The following is a 27,347-nucleotide window of genomic DNA, read 5'->3' as shown; positions in this document are numbered from 1 at the left end:
CAAGAATCGGATGAAGATGTCTCAGTTGAAGACAGTAGCCCCAAAAGGATATTACAGTAAATGAATCTTCAGAAGCACAACAGGAGACAACTGGGCAAACAAACCTTATTTTCTGGATTCCAGGATGCAAGGAGGAAGTTGTCATCCATCAAGTTAACACAGAAATTGTAAAGAAAATTAAACAGACACAAGTCTGTAACTTAGCTCTTTTTCTCTTTATAACTATGCAATGTGTGTATATTACCAAAATTAACAATACTAAGGGGACCCCTGGTGGCCTAGTGGTTAGCATGCAGGACTCTCACCTCTGCGACCCAGGTTCGAATCCCAGCCAGTCCCCCGGGCAGATGGAGCCCGTTAGCCCTGTGAGGCCATCCATCTATGAGAAGATCACTCTAAACAAACCTACGTCCTGAGGACTTCACTGCCATTGTCCAAGCTTGCTTGGCCCCGGCAGATGAACCTTAGGATTAAAGGGTGGGCTCAGTTCAGCGCAGGCTGTGTCTCACTTAAAAAATCCATTGCGCAGGCTGGAAAGGTAAAAAGACCTTTCCCCAAATCTTCGTTCACGAAGACTGGCCATTATTAACAATACTAAGAAGGGTATTGATGGAAGTTAGCAAATGTGATAATGCTCATGGATTTCACAAGTTTCTTAAAACTCAAGAGTGTAGGGAACATGTCCCGAGGTGCAACAGGTAGGCACCGAAGCTAGGGGACATGCGCAGAGCCAGACCCTCCTATTGGTTAAGAGTCACGTGGGATCAAGGTATAAAGGACCGCGCGCTGTTTGAATAAAGCTCTTTGTTTGCCACCTCACAGAGAGCGTGCCATGATTTCTTTATTATATAAAGGCAGTGCCACGTGCACGCTACACAAGAGTAGTTACCTGTAAGAGTAAGTAACTACTAAGAGAAGCTGCCACGCAGAAAGAGTTTCTATCAAGATTCTCTCTGTAAGAGAAGCTGTCATGTTAGAAAGAGATCACTTGTCAGCCTACTCTGAGACCAATTTGGGGGATAATTTCATTTAGTCAGTCAACAACACAAGACAGGTGAGTAGCTTCTAATTTGGACTTGCTTACTTTGAAGCCTGGATTGCTACATTGCAGTTTACAAGTGTCAGTCCTTAAGAGAAGCATTAATCCAGTCCTCCGGAACATAAAAGTGCTAAATATCCTATAGCGCAAACACCTAACAGTGCACTTCAGGGATCACTGCAAAGACTGCTGCTATAAAAATGGAACTCAGCTAAGCCAAAAGAAAAGCTTGGATGTACTCGTCGGTCCAAGGAAGACCAATTCACCAGTATCATGTAACTACAGAAGAACTGCAGTGTTATAATAGACACAGAGATACTCATAGTATAGATGGATCAGTAGGTCATAGTTGATTGATCAATTGTGTTAACAGACCCACAGCATCAGTAGCTCTCACTTAACTAGAACTGCACACATTTATGACAAACTTCTTGTAGCCTTAGCTGATACAAAAGCAACTGTTGAGACTAAAGAAATTAGGAGAACATTTGCTTGGCCCTGTTAATGTTAATGTTAAGCCTAAAAAGGAATAGTACATGCTTTGTGCATGCTCTGTTTATCCCAGATTTAAACTGAATTTGACAACACTGAAAATGGTCTTTCTGAATAATCTTAAATTACTAACTAGAAAGTTCTTAACTCTAAGAAATTCAAGGCACAAAACACTGCTTGTTTTGAGGAGCAGCCTCCAATTGAAAATGGAATTGCACGCCAGAGACAGCTGGAGCCTGGATTTTGATCCATACGCTCAAGTTCATTTGAATGAAGCAGCTAAATGTTGTCACAAACAAAACAGATTTCTAGCAGAACGCTAGAGACACTTCAGAGAACTAAACAGCAGCAGCCAGAATTATGCTGCCTCAGGGGTTTACAATTTAGCAGAAACTGTATATAGAGAAGATTCAGAGGCACTGTCATGCAAAATATTGTGTATTTCAAGAGACAGGACAGAACTCTTAGTGAGGCAAGGCATAAGAAGCAGGTCCATCCAATAAAATTCACTTCCCTCTGTATGAACAGCAGACAGTCACATTTTTCAAAGCAAAAATGAGTTGGCAGAATACTCAGGTAGGGGAAAGCAAAGGTGCCTAGGGCTGCCTGTGGTATGTATTAAGGTCTCCTTGGTTCATTTCTTTTGCATCTTGGAATGACAAAATAAAGGTCTGATGTTTCTATTCCCTCTAACAATCCTCACATGCAGCCTTGGTGAGACCACAAGAGGAATAGCACTTGGCCTAAAATAGCTCTTCTTCATCTCCCAAGTAATTTTGTACCTTCTCACTTAATGTCAAAAACAAGCAGCTTCTGCTGATAATGCTGAGCTAATAACACTGCACATGATCTATTCTTATTCTATCTCAAGCTTCATAGCCACAGCTGTCAGCTAAATTCCGAGGTTGAACCTGAATCACTAGTAAGTAAAAACGATAATTCCTTCTTCCCCTGCCCCAGCTTCTAAACTAAGTTTACAAAAACATTAGGGGCACTAATAATTGACACTAGTTAAAACTTGTTGTTGGCTTGTTGTTAGTTTTAAGTTCCCATATTGCATTGAACAAAAATAGTGTTGCTAGAAGCTTCACTCCTATTCTACTCTTTCCTTCTGTTCTCCAAACTCACTTGTGTATTTGCTAGGAGTTTGTCACCATAACTTGGACTTCAAGCAGGTTTTTTTTGGTATCCACAACATGTGTCTGATTTATAAGAACCAATGATACGTCTGAGGCTTGAAAAAATAAATTTCAGGCAGCACATGAATTAGATCTAATAGCCTGGCACAAAGTTGAATACTCAGCTTTAGCAGCTACTGTTCAACACCAGAATTTTAAATAGGCAAGAAGTACTACAGATCCAGTAAGCTCAAGGAACCTCCCAAGATGTCACTGAAACCCCCAAGTTTAAATTCCAACACTTCATGTGCAATAGGTTTTCTCAAAGCTGTTCAGACTTCTCAAACTCAGATTCAGCTCTGAAAGCTGCCTATGAGTTCCATATGCTCCAGGTTTCCAACAACTTAGCAAATACTATAACAACACCAAGGCATCCTAAAAGAAATGTGTCATCAATTTTCTTCCAACAAACAGCATATGTCTTGAACAAGCCCCACAAGAAGCAGCACTAAGGCAGCTTTGAAGGAGGTAATGGAGGCATTGGTTCAGTGAGAAGTCAATATACCAGGCACTGCTTCTATGTTCTGTGTTTGGGATTACATGGTTTTAAGACTCTGGAGAACAATGTTTCTGCTCACCTGTTGGTAATGTCACATGTCAACATTTCACTGCTCTTTTCACAATTTTTTTTTTTTTAATTCCTGGATTAGCATGGCCTACCAGCTGTTAATTGAGTTCAAAACACATGCACACATTAGAAAACACTGAACAAGTCTTCAGCATTTGAAACAGTGTGGAGGGTACTGGATTTAGTGCTACTCATTTAACATAACTTAGAAGCATTTTTATGGACAAGGCAACAGGGCAAATGCAGATGAATTGGGCAAACATGTAAAAACACATTGTGTTCATTCTGCATGCACTTTGAGCCTCTGAAATAAAAGCAACAGTGTCTTTAAGTTTATTTTGAATTTTCAGCTCAAAAAAAAAAATCTTTCTATACAAAGGAAAAAAATTAAAACACTGAAACCATTGCATTTAACAATGTAAAACAGTAATTCTACTCCCTTCTTCCAGTCTCATTAATTGCAGTTCCTTCAATGCATCAGATTTGATTGTTAAAATAGTTTTTAAAAAGTGAACATGAGGTGGCAGAAGCTACAGCTAAATTGGACTCTTACACTTCAAACAAAAATAAGCATCTCTCCTGTCAGTAATCCCACTGCTCAAGGAAGATCCTGAAATTCTAGTACTTTTGTCAGATACACCTTGGATAACCATGACTAGTAATCCCATTTTGGGCCATATACATAACTATCAGGTACATGTATCTGTTACGTGATTAGTGGAATATTTCAAAAACAGCCATCAGAAATCTCCTTAGCACAACTGACAGTCACAGCTAATCCTTAGAAGAAAGCAGTTACAGCCTTCTCTCCTCCCACCTTTGAGGCCTGTTTCCCTGTATTAATATTGGTTGAAGCTAAAAATATCCTTGGCACATCATAATTCTATTAGCATTCTGACACCCAAGTGCTTTTTTCCTTTCTGTAATGCATCTGCTCTGCAACAATTTACCAACAGCTTTAAGCATATCAGCTGCAAGCACAGCTGAACTTGATTTCTAAGAGACCAATTTAAACAAGAAAAATAAATGTTTTTCCATTTACATGCTTATTATTTAAAGCTATCTGTTGTCTTCTACTAAAAGCCCAGAGGCCTGTAATGCTGGCTTCTAGCCAACACTAGATTAGAAAGATTTACTGAATACATAGTGACCTTTTGCTCTAAAGTGTTCCCAAAGCTGTTGTTCTTAATTCTGTCCACCCCCAGTTCCGTGTAATGCACAACAAAAGCAGCTGCCCATTGTACAGTTACCTAGAGAGAAGCATCTCTTCCAGCGATGGCACAGAGACATGATGTTCGTTCCTTCTTGCACTGGCTGCATGGAGATGAAAACAGCGGTAGTCCTTCAAAGATCTCTACAGCATTAGCAGGTCTCAAAGCTGATTAAAGTGATCCTCATGGTAATCTGTGAAATATATGTTTGCACTTTCAAACTGCTCTGCATTGGATTCACAGGAGGCAAGTGTGCAGTAGGTGTCTGCGTATACCCATGCACAAAGAGACAGCTGTGGCTTTCACTGAAACATTCTAATACGTTTCAACCAAAAAAAAAAAAAAGGGAAATTCAGCATTGTGTTTCAGCACTTGAAAAAATGACCTGCCCAGTTCCTCAACTTTTGACACACACCCCTCCCCAGTAGGTTTCAAAGCACAATTTCTCAAGTGTAATCCTAATACAAAGATACAGTAGAACTCAAGTTCTGTTCTTACAGAGATGGTATCTGTGAGGTTACAGGTCATTATACCTGCAGAGATGAATGGGTCTCTAAGGATTATTTTTAATTTACTTTCCCTTGCCTATGAGCAAGGTTAATAGCATTTTGGCTGTCAAATGAAAAGGTTAAAAACTATTTCAGCTATCACTTCAGCTAATAAAACCCCCTCTCCTTTAAGAAAGGAAATAGTAGTTTTCATTTGCTTTTCACCTGTAGTAACCCCATGAGTATGTGTCTCTCTTTAGAGTCACATGTACTTATGTCAGATGCACCTTGGATAACCATGCCTAGTAATCCTATTTATGGGCCACATATATCACTATCAAGCACTAAGAACAGTTTTCCAGGGTCCTTCCTCCCTGGCAGTCTGTCTTCCCTTCTTCCCCCACTGCCCCACTCTAAACTATTTGCTTGCTTTTTGGATAGGGAATAGAAAACTTAAAACCTCAGAAGACAGTCATAGGAGGAGGTAAGGATTTGGCTTTTTGAACTATATCAGAAGCAACCATGCCAGCAAAGTATTAGATCTGTAGAATAGTTCCCTGGGGCCACAGGCCTACTTGAGTGGTGCATCTGCTATTTTTAGCAAGGGAGTAGAGTTATGCTAGGACAGCTGTGTACTCTGAGAAAGCCAGACCACATTAGCAAGGAAAGAAGACAGGAATCACCACTGGCTGTTAAGTACCAACTGCACCTTGGCCAGTTCAGTCTTTCTGAAGCTACCAGCACACTAACATTACACCATCAGCTTGGGGGTTTAGTTCTGTTCATGCCTGTGCAAAGCCAGACTCCACATATGAGGGGTATATCAAGCCCATCTCTTTCATGAACCCAAAGCTGCATGGAGCAGAAAATCAGACATGACCTGACAACTGGCACCACTAAGGCTGGCAAGAGATAATCACGTAGGGGATATCAAATAATTATGAGCAACATAATGACAGGAGACCATGGAAGACACTGCTAGCTACAAGTAAGTGCTTTTTCCTCAGGAGAGGAAGGTAGCTCAACATTTTAGGTGCTCTTATCCTGCTTTCATTAGGGAAGCATGTTGCATAATGCATGAGGAAAACATCTGAGAACAATGTTTGAGAACATTATCTATTCCCTACACAAATGAATCCATGAGTAGATAGTATTGTATCCGCTTTTCCTCTGCATACAGTTGTTCTTTAAATTCCTTACTAAAAAATGGAGAGTTTTACCTTCTGCAGGGAGTAAGAGATTTGTGCTCCTCTAAGAAGACTACTCTGTAGATAAGTTTAAGCTGCTTAACACTGTTAGAGTTCAGATTTCCAGCCACTCCTCTGCCCACACCCTCAAATACATGGTCACTTCACTATGTGCTGAACAGCTGTAGCACCTTCATTCCACACAAAGTGACTACTTGACTGTGTATCTACCAGGTGGTGGCCAGCAAGGCACCTTCCCTGAGCACAGTCAGTGGGACAGGCAAAGAGAAATGCAGCACAGCACTGGAAACCAGCACAATGCCCACAGCCACAAGCAGAGCTCAGAATCCTGCAAGTTGTTAAAAAACCAAATTTCACCCAATTAATAACTTGCAAAAAGCAAATATCTCTTCATTCTTTGTACTTCAGTATGGAAAGCCAGACAATACATCGGACAGGTTTCTGGCAAGCCAATAAGAAGGACTAAAAGCCAGAAACCAAACACCACAACTGGTTTAAGTGCATTTGTTCCTACTCTAGTGACTCCATGAGTACTGGCCACAAACCACACTAATTAGCAATTACTCAAGTCTTGTAGCAGCTAATGATTTCTCAAGTCTGGAATGTACTTCTTTACAGTTATATTTAGACATAAATTATATTTGTTATATAACTATTTGAATTCTTAGTACCTTACAGCAGAAATAGGACATTTTATTTAAACATTAAGTTAGAAAGCCCACATTTGAATAATTTCAAAATGGATTTGGTATCACCAAAATTCATGGGATTTTTGTTGGGATGAACTGACAAGTTCTCCGCTCATTACACCTCATCATCCCACCCAATATTAGTTTAACTGCTATTTCATTCTAAGATGTTACAAAGCTTTAGCATGTCAACTCCAAACAGATTGGTGGGGGTAGCATCTACTCCCTTCTGTCTGAGGCTGCTGTTTCGAGAATAGAATGGGTGAATATTAAAAATTAGCTACTGTAGCATCAGTTTCTCACACAGTGTATTCAAATTATTTAAGATAATTGTACTGTTGTATCAAACCCCACTAGTTCAAGCTCTGTTTTCCTAGTTAGGAAATCAACTTTACAAATGCAGGTAGGAAGCAGGGTAGTAACTGCTACTATCACTTGCATTTAAGAGTATTTTCCAGCCAAGAGTTAAGGCATAACCAATTTCTGTTTATTGTTCATAGTTTGATGTTGTTTAAGTTTAGAAACCTGCTCTTTGCCCTCCTCCAGTATTCATGCTTTTAAGGTTTATATAAAGCACCTGTTCAAAAGAGTCCTGAAGTAAAACTTGAATTGAGTACCAGTTTTACTCTTTCATGATGGCAAACATTGGCAGATGTGCATAGAACTGCCTGCAGGGTCATGAAAACTATTCTTCTAACAGGCATTTGTTAATAATGAAATAGTAGCTGTAGGTTCTCTTTTAAATATATTTCCCTAGATTGTATAATCACAGATTCAGGTTCCCTACCATAGACTGGGAAGGGAATTAATTCTCAGAGCAGCTCAGCAGCTAGGGAGACTTCGAATAATTTAGTATTTGAGAATGTAACCTCAAATAATTCAGTAAGAGAATTTTCAGTCTTTATCAGATCATCTCCAAGCTGCTGATAGCATGCCGTATATCAGGAAATAGTAAACACATGTATACAAACACATGCAGTACAAACAAGAAAAAAAATCAATTTCCAGCCTCTTACTCTGGGCTAAAATGTTGTTTGAGTAAGATTAAGGTCTCTTAATCTTGATGAGATTAGTGATGAGTCAGCTAATTCACGGATGGAATTGGCAGCTAACTGATGGAATTTTAATGGCAAAAAGTATAACAATTTTGATTTCATTATTGTGCACCGAAGTCCATCCTGCCATAAGATCTACAGAGGACTCAGCTTTTTACATATCTATTCTGTTTATTTAAACATATATTAAAATCAGTAAATCTGAGATTCATCACAATCTAGTAACCCTCTAAAGGATACCTTCCTATATTCCCCTCTCCGAAAAAAATGACTTCAAATACTTCCTTTTCAAAAGGTGAAGGGAAGAAAGGAAATTCCAAGTGTTTTTTCCAGAGCAAAATGAGAGCCTGAAAAAACAGCCAGGTTATGCTACCTTCTGTTTTGTGAGGCATCCTTTGACTAGTAGTAAAGGTATTTGGTCCCATCCGCTAGCAGTCTTTTGTTTCAGATAAGTCTTACAGCAACCAGTAAGTTTCAAATTTAAAGAAAAAATAATTTACTGCAGCTTATAGAAGTTTTCTAGTTTGAATAACTCAGTCTTCCAAGTTGTTGACTTCTCTTGTAAGAAATCCAGCAAGGTACTAAAGCATTAATTCATTTCAAGAATGACTTCAAGCCTTAATCTCAAGGCTAATAGCAAAGAAGTACACCAAATCCCACAACAGAGAGAATATTGTGGCCTGAAGCCCCCACAACTTGTCTGAAAGAAAAGCATCTTGCTGAAGTATGATTTTTTCATTACTATTTACAGAAGTGCACCATAAAACTAGGCAAGCTCTAACGATAAGAATGATGTACACCTACCACCAAATTTGTGCTGCTTGCTTACTACTCACTACATAAGCATGCATGCTTAGAGGCTTCTTATGGGACAGCTCTAAACACTGTCCCATCTACACACACTCAAGTGCAGCTATGATCTTAAAGAAACGCATTTTCTAAGACACCTAGCATGCAAAGGAAGAGAGAACAAGTTTTCAATAAAGCTACATTTCTTCCTAGATTAGCTTGGTACTACCTTTAGCCAGTGCCCTTGATGTTTACAAAGTGCTTTTCTTTCCAGAAACTATTATTTATCAAGCAATCACAGTCAAAATTAAAGCACAAACCATAAATTTTATTGTTACGAAAGATAATAACAGTCACTCATATTCTCATACTAGTGGCTAGAAAAAGAAGCTCAGTTTGCCTCAGTAAGAGGCCAACATTAACAGATACCACAGGATGAACCTCTGTTCTCAAAGTAGTCCAGAGCAGTTTTCCAGTATTCAAACGTAGGAGATGCAGGATCCTACTGTAAACATGCCTTCTGCAATGTTGCCAACATATGATATGACAAAACATAGGAGCTAATTGCACTTCCAAAGCCACTTCTGTACTTGTACAGCAAGACCACCCCTGCCATGTATATTAGGAATACAGCTTTGTCAGTCAAGGTAATCTATGACTTACATGAAGACATTCAAGACTACCAGAGAACAGTTCTTCAAAGGCTGATTTACAAACACACTAGGGGAAAAAAGCTTGCAGCAGGAACAGATTAGTTCTTAGGTTTTACTAGCAGGACAACCAACTTCTCACTCACTTTCACTGGATCTCCTTTCCAATTAACATGAAAACCAATGCACAGAAACCCAGCCTTTAAATAAATAGGAGCAATGTCTCTTACACATCTGTTATCTAAAGATAATACTAAATAATCATAGTGAACTATTTTCAATTTTGTGAACTAATACCCTTCCACCTAGCTTGTGTTCTACTAACTTGGACCACCAAAACAAACTAAAGTAGCACGACTATTAATAGATAATCCTTGCAATCCAGTTAGAAATGCTTTTGTCTCACTTATCGATGCACTTGCTTCCACATTAAATAGGCTTTTTACTTTAAAAAGCAAAAATATTGATGTCAATAAAGAAGATTAAATACTTGCAAACAATGTAATACTATCAATAAAGAGAACAGGCATTTTTGTTTCATCCTTTTACTGTTAATATCATTTTGGGTAAACATCAACAAAAGACAAACATTCATTATGTTAAGATAATTCTATTTGCTGTAAGTAGCCTGAAGCCACTACAGCTTCTTGCATTTATTTGCACTTACATTAAGTCTGCATTAAAAATGCTATAGAGTTGATTTAGCTATTTTTTTCTTTCTAGAGGCAAGAATGCTAGATCTCTGTAATAGGGAAAATAAAAACATTTAACAAGATCTTGGGTCACAGGATAAAGCAAAGAAATGCATTCCTCATACCCTGTGGCAGTTGCACTTGACCTATGCCTGAGACTGCTGCCTTCTAACAGGCCAGACAAGAACTTGTTTACCAGTCGAAACACATACAAAAAATGCCTCATAAAAGAAAAGGCCACACATCCACTAATCCAAAAGGAAACTGCACTACTTACCAATTCTTGCCTAACAAAGCCCTATGGCCTAATTTCTGGCCTTTGGCCAAAATCTAACTGAGAAGTTAAAGATTCAAAGATGATACACTCTAGTTACAAGCACAGAGACCGAGCACAGCCTCTTCCCTACAGGTTCTCAAGACAGATTTAATGCAGCCCCAAGACTCTTCTCATGAAAGGTGTTCTAATGATTAATGGATCCATAGCAACTCCCTTATGAGCAATCCTCATTACATACCAAAACACATTGGGTTTTAAAAAAAACAAAACAAAACAAACAAACAAAAAAACCAGACAAAAATCAAAGCAAGCAAACAAAACAAAACCAAAAAACCACAAAGGAATCCACAGCAGGCAGACAGGCTATACAGTAGAGGTAGCTCTGTTCTGGCAACTAAGATAAGCAGTCTGGTGAGTCTTGGGAAAAGCTGGCTTCAGCTACCACAGGGAGATCTAGAATAGCTCTAACAAAATCCAAAGTTGCATCAGATGAAAATCCAGTACTGTGCACCTTCTATCATCATTCAACTTCAGTTTCCCCCACCCACTCTAACTAGACTTGCCTGAAACCTGTAAGCCCTATGAATTATTTATACAGTACCCCTGCTCTAGACATCCAGGGCATTAGGAGGTACCCTCATAACTTCAGCGCTGATCAAGAGGCGGCAGGAGAGGAAGAGGAAAGGCAGCATGCAAAATACACCACTAGCAATACTAATAGCACAGTAGTCACTGCTCAGACTTGGTTAATGAACTAGGCTGCAGATAATTCATTGGATTTGTCAAAGCCAGTTTAGACCAGCCATTTGTTCACTAGGCAGCACTGTGCAGCAGCTATGAGATATATGGACACAATTGCTCCTACCCTTAATGGGGTAAGGTGAGGGTCTTGTAGCTAAAAGCAACAGGCATGATCAGTAGAGTTGCTAACCTGCCTTCAGCCTACAGCAGTCAGATTATTAAGACAAGCCCACTGCTTTATTAAATTGTAAGAGCACTGGGAAAACAATTTATTCAGGAGGACATGTTTGTTCTCATGTCTGTACACATGTGTACAGCTATTGGGGAAGAGTTCAGTAGAAAGAAAGCACACATTAGTAAAGCACTGTTTCTTTAGTGCACCTCATCTGTTATGGAGACACCAGGATGAATATTTTTCCCTGATCAGATATGAGTTGGTAACAGTATTGGGGCAAATTTTAACAATTAAGAACAAAACACAGCAGACCACAGCTCTATTGCCAACCAATCCAGTGATAGCCCCTCTACATTTTGTGGTGGATCCCACTGCAAAAGCACAACAAATCCAACACCATGTCTTCATCTCACCACTGCCAACTTCTGCCACTGGAAAGGGTTCAACCAATAGCAAGCCAGCCATGTCTTACCAAACCCCATTTCCTCACTAGTGCTGCTGAAAGCTTCAACATCCTGAATGCTGACCTGTGCTATGGCATTGTAAGAGAATGGTCCTGCAGGTGGAGCCAGCTTTGAAACAGTGGGGCTCCCCCTCAGCACCTTTGAGGGCAACTCTCAACTCACCCTTACTAAATTCCCCAGATGTCTCTCACCTTTTACATCCACATTTGTCCAAAACAGAAGCACAACATCCCCAAACCCATCAGTCCATACTCCAGAGGATGTTAGCAGAACACCAGCCTTCAGAAATATATTTAAGTATATGACCACGTGGGCATACCCTGAGCACGCCTATATGCCACACAAGACAGCTGATACTGCCTTTACAAGGAGACATCTGACTACAGAGTAGGAAACTAAGGTTAAAACAAACTCCCTTGAATCCCAGTGTTTCAAATCCATATATCCCTTCCTCTGCAAGAGGGAAGAAAGACTACTAATTCTGATTATCAAGGACTGACTGATGGATACAGCCAGGCATAGTCAGTCTTTCCTTCCAGCATTTCTTCAAACCACTTCTCTCTACTTTATAGTGATGTTACATGTAATGCAGAAGATAACAGGGAAGAATCACTTGGAGGACAAGTGACTAGGCTACTGCAGAAGCAAGGCCTAAATTTACCCCATCCTGGCTCTGTTAGATGAAGGTCCTACTATTTGGTACAGGCATAAGCATCCAACTACTGTCTTAGATACTCAGACATGCCTTTGAATTGGCATGAAGCAGATACTGTCTGCATCACCAAGCACTTCCACTGCTTGCACAAGCCACCAAAATGAGCCTACCCAAAAGGGTAATCCAGCATCATACTACAAGTTCTAAGGATTGAATGTTAAACTAAGAACAGCACATAACCAATCAACTATATCCTTACTACTCTGTTACTTCTGTTTTTCTGAAGTTATAATTTATTCTCACTGAGGCAACTTTTTTTTTTAATAGAAGTCATACCACACTGTTGATAAAGTACTTAGCAAATCAGATAGAAAACATGACTGTATGGTACCATTACAGAACATACCATGTACCAAGCCACACAGGCTTATGTGGATTATGTGGCTTATTGTATTCATTAAAGGTTCACTACAACTGTTAGTGGGACTGTTAATGGAAGCATTCAAGAGAGGAAATTGGCAACCAATTCATTCTCTCTAATTGCAGTATACTTTCAGCTGTGTCAAGCAGCATCCAAATGCCTTGCACAAAACAGCATCTTTTGTAACTGCCCAGTGCAGTAACTAATAAAATTAGTCTATCATGTTCTTATTTAACTCTTGGTGTTTTTTCTAATGTAATACTTATAATTACATTGAAGTCTGACATAATGCAAGAAGAAAGTTAATACTGTCTTGTTAATCAGACAGAATATTTTAGTCCTCCACCTTCAGAACAAGAACTGTTCAGCAATCCCACATGGTGAAGGGCACACTTCACATCCATGTAGAAGACTGCACTGAAGCCCAGAGCTATGAGCAAAACCCACGCAGACCCATCACACTCCTTCAACAAGAGAAACAAGAAATACCATCCCCAGTGCAGAGTGGACAACAGAGTTGACTGTTACCAGCAGGAAGACAACAAACCTCATGCTAACTATTTTCAGAGCTCTAGGAATAACAGATACATGGCAGAGGGATTCCACAGTCCTATATCACGATCACAACACAGGGCATATGCAGAGAGGTAGCACATTCCTAAGGTGCATTTTCTGTCTCTAACAGACATTTTCTTCCTTTTAAGGTACCTTCAAACAAGAGTAAATATGCTGGTGCAAGAATTAGCAGCCCTCCTCACCACCTGGCAGTTTCCAGAGGACTTGGAATGCTAGACTGAAACCACCACCTCCCCAAGAGAAGAGTTACAGCAAGGGAGTGGAGGAATGGGTGTCTGCACTTCAGGTTTCTTACATTTGGACCCAAAAGAATAGTTCCTGTACTCTGAGCCTTGAGCACCAGGTGTAGAATCTAGTACAGAACCTCTCATATTGATTACAACTGATCTGTACCACCAAGGACTACCAAAACCAGAACACAGAACAGTTATGATTAGGGCAACTTAACAAAGACATTCATCTGCACGACGTTCAAAACAGACTTGTGAACTTAATGAACATCTTTGGTGTAGGACAAGTTTATTTTCAGTTTAATGGATGTATAAACAGACTTCCAAAAGAGAAAACTCAACAGCAGTTCTATGTTTAACTGAGGACAAGAGAAAAGCTGCCATCACACGCCTCTGCCTGTTCCCTGAAAGAAGAGAGCACTAGTCACAGATAAGAGAAGCTTACAGATTTGCGGTATCAGCCAGTCTTATCTCTGCTCTGCAGCCTCAGTCAGAAGACCAGATCAAGGACGAGAGTAAAGCTTATTGAGCTAGAAATTCATGTGGATTCTTCCTTTTCCCTTTGAAGCATATTATATCAAAAATATAATTACCAGTTATTTCAATGCTGCGGCCACCTGCTACTGTTATGCTGAAGTCCTAAACTATAGCATAGCTGGAGACACTTTCCCCAATAAAGCATTTTTATTTAAAAAATCCCAACATAATAAGCCTTCTTATGCTGGTTGTTCTTCCTGGAACAGCTATCTTGTCAGGAGCATCTGTACTGTATGAGTTTTAAAAATATTCTTTCCTCTTCCCTCCACCCCCCTCACCAAAAGAGAGGTAACAGTCTTAGTGGCTTGACCTCTAAGAGATATATTATGGTGTTTCCACAGATTTTTCTGAGAAGCCCCTGAATTGCTGCAGACTGGTGACAATGAATTTGATTTAGGCAGAGTTATGCTGACTGGACCAGCTGGGGCTGTGACCATATAGGTCTCCTGCTAGGGTTCACGCAGGGCTTGTCATTGCTCAAACATTAAATGATTGTTTTCCATCAGATTAGGATTCATCTTGACCTATTGCATCATTTCTGAGATTTAAGTACATTTGTACTGTATCCATCTGTCACTTTTGAGACACTCCAGTACCTGCCTGCAATAGGCAGAGTTTTATTGCAATTGCTTCTGGAATGAGCAAAGACAAGAATCACAGACCTTTTCAATATTTAATTATCTAGTATTGCATAGGCTGCTGTGAATTTAGAGGAAATTATGCTTATGACTCATATGCTAGTACTGGAGGAGTTTTTCATTAAAAAGTAGCCCTAGGGAGGAAAGGAAGAAAAAAAAAAAGACGAAACCAGCCAACCACTGCTGAAAGCTGAATATCAACAACTGGCTGACTCAATTTCCAATGACAGTGCATCCATCCAGGTACAGCAAGCACTGCTGTCTCATTACTAAGAAAGTCTTATCAGCTAGATGTCAGTCACTCTTCTCTCTCCTTATATTCAGGGCAAGGAATGGCTGAAGGCACAAAACTGGTGCTAAATTCTTCAGGACAGAGTCTTAGATAGTCCTGACCTATAGCCATTCCTGGATTATATACAGGTTGGTCAAGTATCTTCATGAAAGTGGAGACACCTTGTGAAAGGGAAGTAGTCATTCCCATCCCCAGTATGTTTCACTTTTTTTTTTTTAAATAAAACATCAAAGCAAACACTCAGTTCTCTGAAATAACTACTGGGGACAAGTTTCATACAGCTATTTTTTATGAAAGCCTAAAAGCCTCATTTCTCTTCACAGACTATTACAGAAGATATCTAGTCATATATAAGCAGAAGCCCCCAACTGGTAAGCATTAGTTTGTTATACCATGTTTAGAGGTTGTTAGAAATATTACTACCACAGTATTCCCCCACAGATGTTCTATTTTGCCGTGAATAGTAGAACTTCTCAATGGAGAGAAATCCCTTCCACTCAGTTACTATCTTAATACTGAGCTCATTGTTAAAACAACAGTTCCTCATCACTGATAAGCCTTACACCCTAATAAATTTGAAGTCTCACACATTAAGGATACGTTTCATTTGAAACATAACTCCTACCACACAGCTGTTGAGAGCCACCACTGTAGGTGCTCACAGCACACAGTTTAAGTGCATATGACAACAGGAACACGTGATTAGAGGAAGGAATTATTCTGATATAGATTTATAATTGTCTGCTGTCCAAATTTAAGTTTTAGCTATACTTTTACCAAGCAATATCTAATCACAGAGAAAAGAACAAAACCGTTACAATAAAAAGCAGACATGGGCTTTGCTTGCTACTAGACCCTTACATTACTGATGTATAAACATACCTATCAGGAAAAGAGGCTTTCAGCTTTTCCACATAGAAAATTGAAGAAGACATAAGGATAGTCACAATTGACCTCAAAGCGTTAGAGTTGAAGGCATTAAAAAGAAATTTTTTTAACAAGTGCAACCTTCCCTCCTTTCAAAGAAACTCACCTGACTGAAATTCAAAGCTATAAGAAAGAACAAGTCTCTTATAGGTTATAACTTATCCTACCAAAATCTCTATAGACATGACCTTCTACTGCCTTTCTCCTCTTTCAAAGTCTTTTTATCTGTGCATTATCTTGTCTCACCCACAAATTATGGATCTGGGGCTCATTAGTGTAAACAGAGCTGTAATAATTGCCATCAGGTAGAACTTGTTATTATCTAGTTAAGACTGCTTTCTGGTGAGGAGTTCAGCACAATCTATTCAGTTTGACTGGTCACTATGTTGCCCCACCTGAATGAGAGTTTTAGACAACTTATTTTTACTGTTTCTTTTTTAAGTGCTGGTATTACTACAACAATCTTTTACAGCTTATTTTTAAATTTATTTTTAATAGTATGCATCTTAAATCCTGTATAAACAACCAGAAAAGGTTATTGTAATTTTTTCCTCACATTTTAAAGCTTAGTTCTTCTTAATTGACTTATTATTTGAGTGATCTTTCACAGTCCCTCTTATTGTAAACTGATTTTCCTTTTTACAGGTGCATATAATAGGAAAACTCCTCAAATATCTTTTCCTATCTTTTGGTGTATGAGATAATTCTAAAGCATCTATTTCTGCTTTGACCTTAGTTTTAGCTACTTGCTTTTCTTCTCTTAATCCAATTCTATTTTTGGCTATAGCCTCAGTCACACCATAGTCTTCCAGTTGAAGCACTGCCAATCTTCTTAATGTAGGACTTCCCTTCCCCCTTCTTCAGGTTGTTAATCACTCTTCTTAAATTTTAGTCTATAAAAAATAATATATCAATTTTCTTATTAGAATTATGTATATTAGTGTAGAATCACTGTTAATAAACCATTTAAACAATAAAAAATAATGCCAAAAACCTACAGAAATATGGCTTATAAAATTCCCTTGTAACAATAAACCTTTATAAGAAATACAGGATTAAATAGGAGGTCAAGTTCTTTTGTTTTTTTCCAGAATATCCATGTGGACTTAGTTTCATGAAGTCTGACACCACCAAAGCCAGATGCCAACTATGAAAAAAATGTAACTCTAATGGCTATAAACTTACTTGACTAAAGAAATATATTTGTATACCTCCTTCTGTTTTCCGGCACCATATAAATACTGTGTAGCTGCCTGTAATCTTCATATGCCCTATGAAGTAGATAACTAAAGTTATTCCCTTTCTTTGGAGACACTGATTACAAAATACTTGGAGCTGAAGTGAGACAGCTTTAGCTCCCCACAAAGACAGAAGCTACCACATCACTGTTGTCCTTCTCTACCCCAGTAAATTTTGTGGCTTCTCCTTAGGATACTGCTATTTTATTACTGAATGCTAGTTTGTGTACTAATTCTGATGGAAATAAAATATATGGTTGTTTACAGTTGCTGAGTCCCAAATTAATGACAGGATGCACTCCAATAGTACCATCTGCCCTGACTAGACGTGAACTGGGACACAGAAATATAAATCCTACCATCTCATCAGTGGGCAAAACTGTTCTGATTTGATTTGCAGCCTGTAACAGTGATGCAGAAATTCAGCAAGATGTTTGTATGTAAAGTGCTGGGTGTCTTACAAGAGACTTTAATTAAAAAAAAAAGAGGGAGAATTTCTGGTAGGAAGAAGGCATAAGATTAACTCTTGCCTTTGGTTGTTGGATTTGTCTACATAGAAGATGACACTGATAAAAGAGTTTAATGTCTCTGTAAACAACAGCAATCCTAGCAGGAATGGCAAGTACACACACTCTGGGACTTTGGCTGCCTAATGAAGCAAAAAGGACCAAAAGGAGTACTAAATTATTTAAATCCTATGCTATTTAGCAATGACACAAAATTGCACTGTCTCAACAAAATCATATCAGATTTATTATTACAGCTATTTTATTCCCATTTTTCTCTCTTTTGGGCTTTGGCAGAAAGCCCTCAAATAAAATGGTCAGGGTAATCAGCTAGCTGGCCAAAACTTCAACAAAACCATCCACTGTTGAGGACTGCAGAATCTTCTTCTTCAGAGCCCAGTCTTTCTTGATGGTAAAAGTTTAGGACTGTTAAGGTCTCTCTGCAGTCCAGGTTGGGAACACTTACTGCTCTCTCTCCCATGCCATGCCAGACATGGTCCTTTCCATCTAACTTGAACTCCTACCATAGCCAACATGGCTAAGCACACTTAAGGGAGATAGCATAGAGTATGGAGTCAGTGATGGAAATGGACAACAATTTAAATGGCAGGTGTGTCTGTGAGATAAAGTAGACTTCCTTGTCAGCTGTTTTCAATGAAGATCCTGCAACTAAAGAGACCTTCTTTGGTCTACTCTGGGATCTTGGATTTTGCACACCTCCTATGAGACACTCTGTCAGAAAAGAGGGAATGGTAATGGGGCAATAGTGTGTATGAAAAATGCTGTGTTCACAGTCCCAACTAACAGAAACCCGTGATAGAAGGGCTACCTGGAATGCACTAGGGAAAACTACATCTATATTTTTGGGCAATTTTAGTGACAGCATACATCTCACAGTAGGAAGCTCTTGATAAACTGGCATTAGCAATGCTGGAAGACGTGCCATCCTACCTCTTGAGTAGGTAATGCATAAAACTCCCTTGTGGTTTGGTTGCCAGCTGTATCCAAAGGCTGTCCATGTTCCAGAATAAAAAAAAAAAAACAAACCTGGAATTCAGGATGTCAGAAAACATAGTCCAGGAAGCAGAACACTCTCAGAGTTTATATCCCTCTCAAGCTTTATAGTGTGGTTGACATGCCTGAAGGATGGGATGTCATCTAGAGGGACACAGACAAGCTTGAGAAGTGGGCCCATGGGAACCTCACGAGGTTCAACTAAGCCAAGCTCGAGGTGCTGCAGCTGAGTTAGGGCAATGCCTGGTATCAATACAGGCTGGGGGATGAACAGACTGAGAGCAGCCCTGAGGAGAAGGACTTGGGAATGCTGGAGGATGAGAAGCTGGATATGACTCAGCAAGGTGCACTCACAGCCCAGAAAGACAATTGCGTCCTGGGCTGCATCAAAAGCACTGTGGACAGCAGATTGAGGGAGGTGATTCTGCCCTTCTGCTCTGCTCTGGTAAGACCCCACCCTGAGTGCTGCATCCAGCTGTGGAGTCCCCAGTACAGGAAGGACATTGATCTGCTATAGCAAGTCCAGAGGAGGGCCACCAAGATGATCAGAGAGATGGAGCACACCTCTCCTAAGAGAAAAGGCTGAGAGAATTGGGATTGTTCAGCCTGGAGAAGGTTAAGCCTGGGGAGATGTTATTCCAGCCTTTCAGTATTTGAAGGGTGCCTACAAGAAAGATGGGGACCAATATTTAGCAGGGCCTGTTTCAATAGGCAAATATTTTGGATCTTTTTAGCCACTCCTTTCTCTTTCTGAAGACTGATCACTCCCTTTTTTTACCCTAATGAAGACCTGTAGGGTTTAAAAACTTTTTAAAGACCAGATAAGCAAATTTCAGATTTATAGATAAGATTACTTCGATCAAAACAAGAGGGTATAAACCTTTTTGCTTACTGAAGATTGTGGGAAAACTTCAGCAAAGGTCAAGATTTTAGTTAAGGAGTGAAGAGCGAATAGTCCTCAATCTCCAGGTAGTGCAGGATTAGGATTAGTTTATCTGAGGGAAGGGTTTGGAGGGAAAAGGCTAGCACTCTCTCTTCCCTTCTGTCTGCTAAGCTTTCATGAAAGCTCCTTTTACCTCCTATGACCAAGCAGATAAATGGTACAAAGTTGGCTTCCAGATGTACACTTGTATTAGTGAAACTCTAGGAAAAAGATCTGACTGTTAATCTGTAAAGCAGGAGTAGTCCCCTCATCAGTCTAGGGAGTCCCTGCATACTTTAATTCCCCTGTCTTTCTGTCCCTCTTGAAAACAAGGCACCAGGATGGATGTCAGTGTATTTCAGTTCAGTAGCCACAGGACCACCGAAGCAGTAACTATGATGAGCCTTTCCATGCAGAAATGTTGAGTAAATGTCAACTGGATTTCAGATTAAAGTTTCCAAGTCAAATCCTGATTCCCAGCTGTGTAACTGATATGACAAATGCAGATGTAGCCTCTGTATCTGTTTCAGAGTTATGATGCCTGAGGTTGACTTTGCTCATATTCTTTTAGTATCTTTTGTCTCCCATTTACAAATAAACTGCATCTATTAAGTTAAGGTGACATTTGCTTAGAGTACTTAAAGGCACAGAAAAGTCTGGGGTATTTGTTTCATATATCCTTTGTATAAGCATTGCGTTGAATGTTCCTAGATCTCACAGGCACAGGATCTTAGATTGCTTTTACTGTGTTTTGTACAAATAGGCAGAACAGTGCTGGGTCAACAGGAGATGACACCTGAGCCCTCCTTCTGTTCAAAGTAGCAAATTCATCAGGGTGATGTTATTGTAAGGAGATAAATACTTTTGCTTTCACTCTTCCTGACTACCTGCTTATTTGATGAAATCAAAGAAATAGGTTTGGTCTTCTGCATTCAAGAGATTAGTAATTAAAAATCAAGAGCCTGCAGTCAGTGTTAAATAAGATACAAGGCTGCCTTCTCTGCTTTATAGTATGTATACATTAAATTCAGTTGTGTTAATCCTGATTTACAACACTCTAAAAGAAGGTAGGTTCATCAGACCAAACCCTTGGCTAAAACAATCTGACACACTTTGTTGAATCTGTTATGAATGATGAGTCTGACACAACCATGGCTCTTACTATTTTAGTCCAATGGAAGACAAGTTCTCATTTATCTGCTCTTTGCACTGATGCCCCAATGCAAAAATTTCCAAATTGCTAATTAGAGCTAGAAATAACAAAAATATCCTATGTAAGGCTGAATAGCAGTGGAAATGTAGTAAAAAATCCACAGTATGTTTCATGATTCTTCATCACAACATGGAGAGTATTGAGACTAATGTACTGACATTTCATGTGCTTTTTAATTTAGGTTTAGTGCTCACCACAAGGATAACTACACCTCTAGCTGGGGTTTCTTCTAAGGGAAACCTCCTCTGAATGTCACACAAATGGATGTATGTGGCATTCTAACTATATGGATTCTGTCGCTCCTCTGACAAGTGCAAGTAGATAGTTTGACTGGGTCACTCATTAAAATCTGTATCATGTCAAGTTTGCCTTATTGTGCCTTGGCTTGAAATACAAAACTCTGCATCTTCTGTTTTCAGGTATGCTTGCTCCATTCTAGCTTCCACTAATCGTATATTAAAAAATGTCCAGAATCAAGAATTACTGCCATGGTAAGACATGGGTCTCAACCAGTGGTCTGAGACCCTGGAACTCTCAAAGAAACAGACATCTATCCATTCCTGGGGCTGGAAAAAAACTGCCCAGGAACTTTGCTAGTAGACAGGATTCATTATGAAAAGCTGGCAATAATTCTAATCAAAAATCTGAGAGCTTTCCTAAGAAATACTGGCATAACTTCAAATAAAACATTTTCAATATTGATAATTCTTTTTTTTTATTTTGTGCTAAAAAAAACCAAACAAATTTTATAAAATTTAACTTTTTTTCCTCAATCATCAACCATGTCAGTGATTTTTCCTTAGTTAACCTTTGAGTGTACCTTTAAGCTTTAGAGTTATCTAAAGCTCTCAGATGTCATGTCTTACCTACCTGCAACTGCTCCAAAAGGCTGAGCTAGAAAAGATAAGAGACTGAAAGGAAAATATTTGTGTCAGTAAAAAGGCCTGCCACACATAAGGGATGTCCCAGAAGCAGAAAGCTGTTGCTGCAGAGATACTCATCTGCCTTTTCAAAGTCTAATATATTGTTCTGCTCTTCCAGCTACGTCCAAGACTGACTTTGTGATTAACTATCCCTTAAAACAACATGTTGGCAATCAGGCTCTATAGACACTGTCTGTAACAGATATTCTGATATTTGTGCTATTACAGACTAATTAAAATGTGCCACAATGCAATATGGTACAAGAAAATAAATAAGAAACACTTATCTATCATAGTAATAAAGCTAACATGGGTGCTTAGAATATGCTCCACAAGTAGCAACTCGGCTCTCTGAGACTCAAAGATTATTTAAAGGGTATACTTGAAAGCTCAAAGAAGAATGGTCAAAGGGAAATGAACCAGCTCAGAGTACCACCATGTAGCAAGTCTACAGAGTATCACTTGATAACCTCCCAGAAGAGCAGAAATGGATGACATGGTTGTTTATAGCAGGGCTTCACTACAATATAAATGCCTTCTGCATTACTAACAAATTAAGGAGTGATCAGCTTGAGATGCTGACATCAGTTTTCAGATGATCATCCAAAATGCCATGTAGAGTCAATGGGAGCTATCAGCTTGGAACTTCTTGAGGAGGGAAGAAGGGTTAATTATTTAAAAAAAAAAAAAAAAAGGAATGCTTGAGAGTAACATCATTTCTGAAGCCATAGATTTCCACGTAAAAATACGCCAACAGAGTTGGCAGAGATCAAGATTGTATCCAAACCTTGTGGCAATGAAAATGCAATACACCAAACGACAATTCTTTCTATACCCAGTAAGTTTCATTCAGGAAGTATACCCAGCAATTTCATCATCTTGACGATATTCTAGGACCCTGAATAGACAAGCAGTTTTCCTTGCAATCATTTTACTGTTAGATATTTTAATCCTACATGGAATTACAACAGCATTCCTGCCAAATCACACTAGCAGGACAGTGCTTTTAGGTCTACTCAGAAAATGAGAACAGTGACTTAGCACAGGGAAGTAGACTAAAAGCAGATACTGGTAGGCAACTAAAATATGAAACAAAAGTCCTATGGAGAGAGAGTGGAGCAGAGAAGGAATAAAATAGTTCCTACATATAGACAGTACATATAGAAAGTACATATGTCTGTCTGCAATGGATTTATGAATAGTCAAATAGCATAACATAAGAGAGTTCATATATTGACTGTACAGTGGAGTGGGATTTTTTATTTTTATTAAATACATTAATTTAATTTAATCTTAGGAACTTAATTTAATCTTAGTTAAATCTCTTATCTTCCCAACTAACTCCTGAATAACTGTATTCCTTATCATCTGAGTGGTTTGATCTTTAATGGATTTATCCATTATTTCACCTCCCCCATCACAATAAGGCAAAAAAAAGTTTCTTTTGGCACACTACTTAGGACCTTGTTTATTTATGAAGCTGCTCCACAGTAACTGTGCACACATCATCTTTTTCTAATTCAGTGTCGTAAGCAGAGGTATTTTAAATTCCCTCCTATACTAATGCAAATTGACTCTCATCACAGCCAAACAAGCTTTAAGTGAGCTACCCAAGACAGCAGAACTTGAAGTTGGCCTCCAGTTAGTCCTGTCACTGTCACCACCTCACTTTACAGCTGAGCAAGATCTCACACCGATTGAGAAGACTCCCCTTTGTGCTACTATAGAAACGTAGTAACGTAAAACATGGGGTTTATTGTGAGCTCTTTGTCAAAAGGCATAATTGTCACTGGTGTTTATGTAAATAGGACTGGGCCTTTGATGTGATTGAGTGAGCTGCACATTATACTATGTTACATGCCAGTTAAACATGGATGAAAAGAAACAGGAGCTCCGTAACACTTACACAAAATTACCACCACGCAGTTCAAGTGTGCATAAACAAACGTACTAAAGTAGTCTATTTAGCAGTAACTTCTGACATGAAACAAGTAGAAGTTTAGTCTTCACCTGGAAAAGTTTCTCATCACATTCTCAGGGTAGAATTTCTGTGTGCCAGTGCTATGGTTGCAATTGTCTTGCTAAATGTTTCAATAACTCTTGATAATGTTCATGATCAGTTAAAGGATTTGCTGAGGAAGTACACCCCTCTGTTCAGGTCTACTGTCACTACTCTTACCAGGTACATTTCTCATGCAGAATAGGGCTTTTGTTCTTAGTTAAAAAATTTAAATGCTAGTATTTTAGGGATTTTTTAGCTCAGCACTTTGCTGACCCCCTCCATAGGGATTGTTTGTTTAAAAATGCAGTCAGGACAACTGCTGATCCTCCGGCAAAATAGGATGTAGATATCTCGTGAGTAGACATGACTCGAATGAGCTTCAAGGTGAAAGCTTCTAGCCTTCCCTGTGTTTCTTACACCATCTGAACCTGTCCTCCACAATACCAAATTGCACCTTATTTGAAGCATCAACAGGCGTACGTAATTAATGCAAAGCTGATTAATTATTTCACCTATAGCTCCTGTGCATTTTACATATATCTATAGGAATTATGTCTAACTTGTAATGGCTGTAAATGGCTGCAGATAGAATCAAATAATCATAGAATCATTAAAGTTGGAAAAGACCTCTAAGATCTTCAAGTCCAACCTTTGACCGAATACCACCAAGCCCACTAAACTATATCACAAAGTGCCACGTCTACTTGTTTTTTGAACACTTCCAGGGATGGCGACCCAACCACTTCTCTGAGGAGCCTGTTCCAATGCTTAATCCTTTTTTCTCAAAGATAGAAGCTTTGAGCAAAATACATGGCCTGTGTGATGTTATAACTGCTCTGTATGACACTTCCCAACAGTAGCAACCATGGTAATGACATCATAGAACAAAAATAGCCCAAAGAAGTTCTTTCACAGACATTCTTCTGACAAAAGAAAGAGATGGATCCTCTAGAAAGAAGTGATTCTAAGAGATAGTCACTGTTCTTGAGACCAAAATGACAGCATAAACCATAAGCAAGTATTTCACAGGAAATGTAGAAGGCAAACGTACAAAAGGAGCATTGTTTCATATCATGTAATGATGTTTATATTTCAGATCCTCATAAACCGAGAGAAGATTCTGTTGCTGCCTTTACACTGAAAATATTTCTTCTTGCTGACATGTATCACTGAGCAGTTGAAAAAGACCACAGTAAATAACATCAAGATCATTTGTACCTTTAATCCATTATAAAGTTGGAATTCGATTTTTTTCCCTAAAAATAAAAATGCCATTGTATATTCATCCAATGTCTTATTGACAGTTGCTTATTTTTAGTGATTTTAAGGAGGCAGGAAGGAGAAGAAAAAGTTAGTCTTTGATGTCTGTGGTTCCAACAGTAAGGAGCTGGAGACTTCTTTGAGAATAATTTAAATCTAATCAATTTAGCTCAGCTGGTACAACATTACGGCAATAAAAAGTTTACCTGTACAAAGAAAAAAAAATCGATTAATGAGCAAATGCATAAAAAAGAACAGGACTGATCATTTGAGTGGTAGGAGGTGACTTTCCATTTCTAAATTCACCGTTTCACATGATCTGCTTTTCTGGAAAGTGCTTCATACCAGTGTTAAGTTTAAAACTTTACCAAATATACCGGTTACATTTTATACTGTATCAGTGTAGAAAATCTGAGATGAAAAGACATCATTAGACACAGAGGTAGCGTTCTTCTTGACTGAAGAAGAATATCTATAAGCTACTAAAATACTTTAAATCGTATGAAAATAAATCTCAGTGACCCAAACTAAAACCTAATACTTTAAGATTACCACAACTCCCTCAAAAGTAAACAGAACTAGCTAACAAACTACAAGTCTTTAAAGCAGGGAAGATCTTCTGTTCTAAAAAGGAAAGAAGGTAGAACATTCTGATACATAGGTGCCAAGAAAATCCCGGTGGATAGAGATAGCGTTACCTGATCCTGACTAAGGATCACAAAAGGGTGACCAGTTCCCCCTCCACACCATTCAGCTCAGAAAGGTCTTTGCAATGCCACCACACAACTACATCTGTACTGCTTTTTCAGTGGCTCAGTCTCCAAATGTATGCTTTTACAGTTGGGTTCACACAGCCCAAAGCCCCTCACTTGAACCTTGTTTGGCCCACACAGACAGCAGGTCTGCACACCAAGCCACAGCATGCTGTAGCAAAACAGAGTTCCTGCCTTTCTGTTCCCTGCTGGCATTCAGACTATACAGGCTGACAGTGAGCCACATCAGCACTGATCCAGGTGACCATGTAACCATCTGATTTCTAATGTTGACACAAGCAAGGCAATGAGAATACACAGGAATGGGGAAGGCAGGACTTTCTCTCTGGGGGGCAGAGAGATTGGCTCTGTTGCTCTAAGCCATCAGTTTGCTCAGTGTCCTAAACCAACTACAATCATATCCTTTAATAATTCTATGTAGTAAGTCAAACAAGCCTCTGTTATGTAATTTTTTAGGTGTTATATATACCTATACTAAATATTACTCTTGTCATTCTTAAAAATACTCTACATAGGAAATACATTGTTCAAGACCTAGGAAGCAGTGATCATAATGCTAAACAGCAACCCCATCTTTCTTCAAAGTATGATCTAAGTTGGATTGTACTTATGTGAAATGAAGAGAACATGTAAAAGTCGGAAGCTCTGTATAGATAAATCCCAGCTAGAAGATCTGGGTGCCTCAAGCACCCAGAGCATAACTGAGGCACAACTTAACCACCTAGATCCACAAGTACAATGGTGGATTGCAGGTGACCAAGCTCTGGAACAAATTGCCCAGAGAGATTGTGGAGTCTCCCTCATTGAAGATATTTAGGAACCATCTGGACACAATCCTGTGCCATGTGCTCTAGGATGGCCCTCCTTGAGCAGGGAGGTTGGATGAGATGACCAACTATGGTCCCTTCCAAACTGATCCATTCTGTGAGTCTGAGTCTGTGATTTACAAAAGTTAAACCTTAAATTCCTTATGTATCCCACATTCAAGCTAAACATTCTCCAAGTGCCAAGCATCCAATATCTGAAGGGAACCTCGGTTTGGATTCCAAATTTTAGGTCACAAACAGATCTGCCAAATTCCAGCTCTGGAAAAGGAGCCTCCCTGTAAGAGGACAGGGTTTCAGATTGGACTGCAGAAGTGGACACAACCCCAAACACTGGAAAGTGGAATCTGCTTAACTGCAACTGTTTCATCTGAATGGCTTAGGCTGAAGATAAGTAAAGCTGGTAATGTGCTAAATCCTACTCTGAAACCTTACCATTTCCTATGAGCTGTCATTACACACCTCTTTGCTTAGCATCTCACTTACTTCAGCAGCTATGCAGAAGTCCTTGAAGTTCTGTCCTTATTACCAAGCAGTGAGGCCAAACAGGGAAATATTACTGGAGTGACCAGGCTGTGCAGAGGAGCCAAAGGAAAGGTGGCTTCTCCTTCAAGTTAGCACTAGCCTGGTTCCATGAGCTGAACAGCCACAAGTGGCTGGAGGACATCTTCAAGTATAGC

At 39.2% G+C, this 27,347-nt stretch overlaps 1 protein-coding gene across 3 annotated transcripts in view; it reads right to left on the bottom strand.

Moving 5' to 3' along the window:
* Positions 1-27,347, bottom strand: part of ATP8A2 (ATPase phospholipid transporting 8A2) — a 329,286-nt gene that overhangs the window by 300,801 nt on the left and 1,138 nt on the right. The window contains exon 2 of one of the 3 annotated variants that reach the window (XM_027677858.1): positions 4,528-4,681. The exons of the other annotated variants lie outside the window; for them this stretch is intronic. Within the exon in view, the coding sequence (XP_027533659.1) occupies positions 4,528-4,597 (70 nt within the window). The 5' untranslated portion in view covers positions 4,598-4,681. The remainder of the gene's footprint in view (positions 1-4,527; positions 4,682-27,347) is intronic. 3 annotated transcript variants of the gene reach the window in all.

The sequence above is a fragment of the Neopelma chrysocephalum genome, unplaced genomic scaffold (assembly GCF_003984885.1).
Source record: "Neopelma chrysocephalum unplaced genomic scaffold, ASM398488v2 Primary Assembly neopelma1_43, whole genome shotgun sequence".
NCBI classification, from domain to species: Eukaryota; Metazoa; Chordata; class Aves; order Passeriformes; family Pipridae; genus Neopelma; species Neopelma chrysocephalum.
The sequence above is the reverse complement of the archived record's forward strand: the minus strand, read 5'-3'. Positions and strand labels throughout refer to the sequence as shown.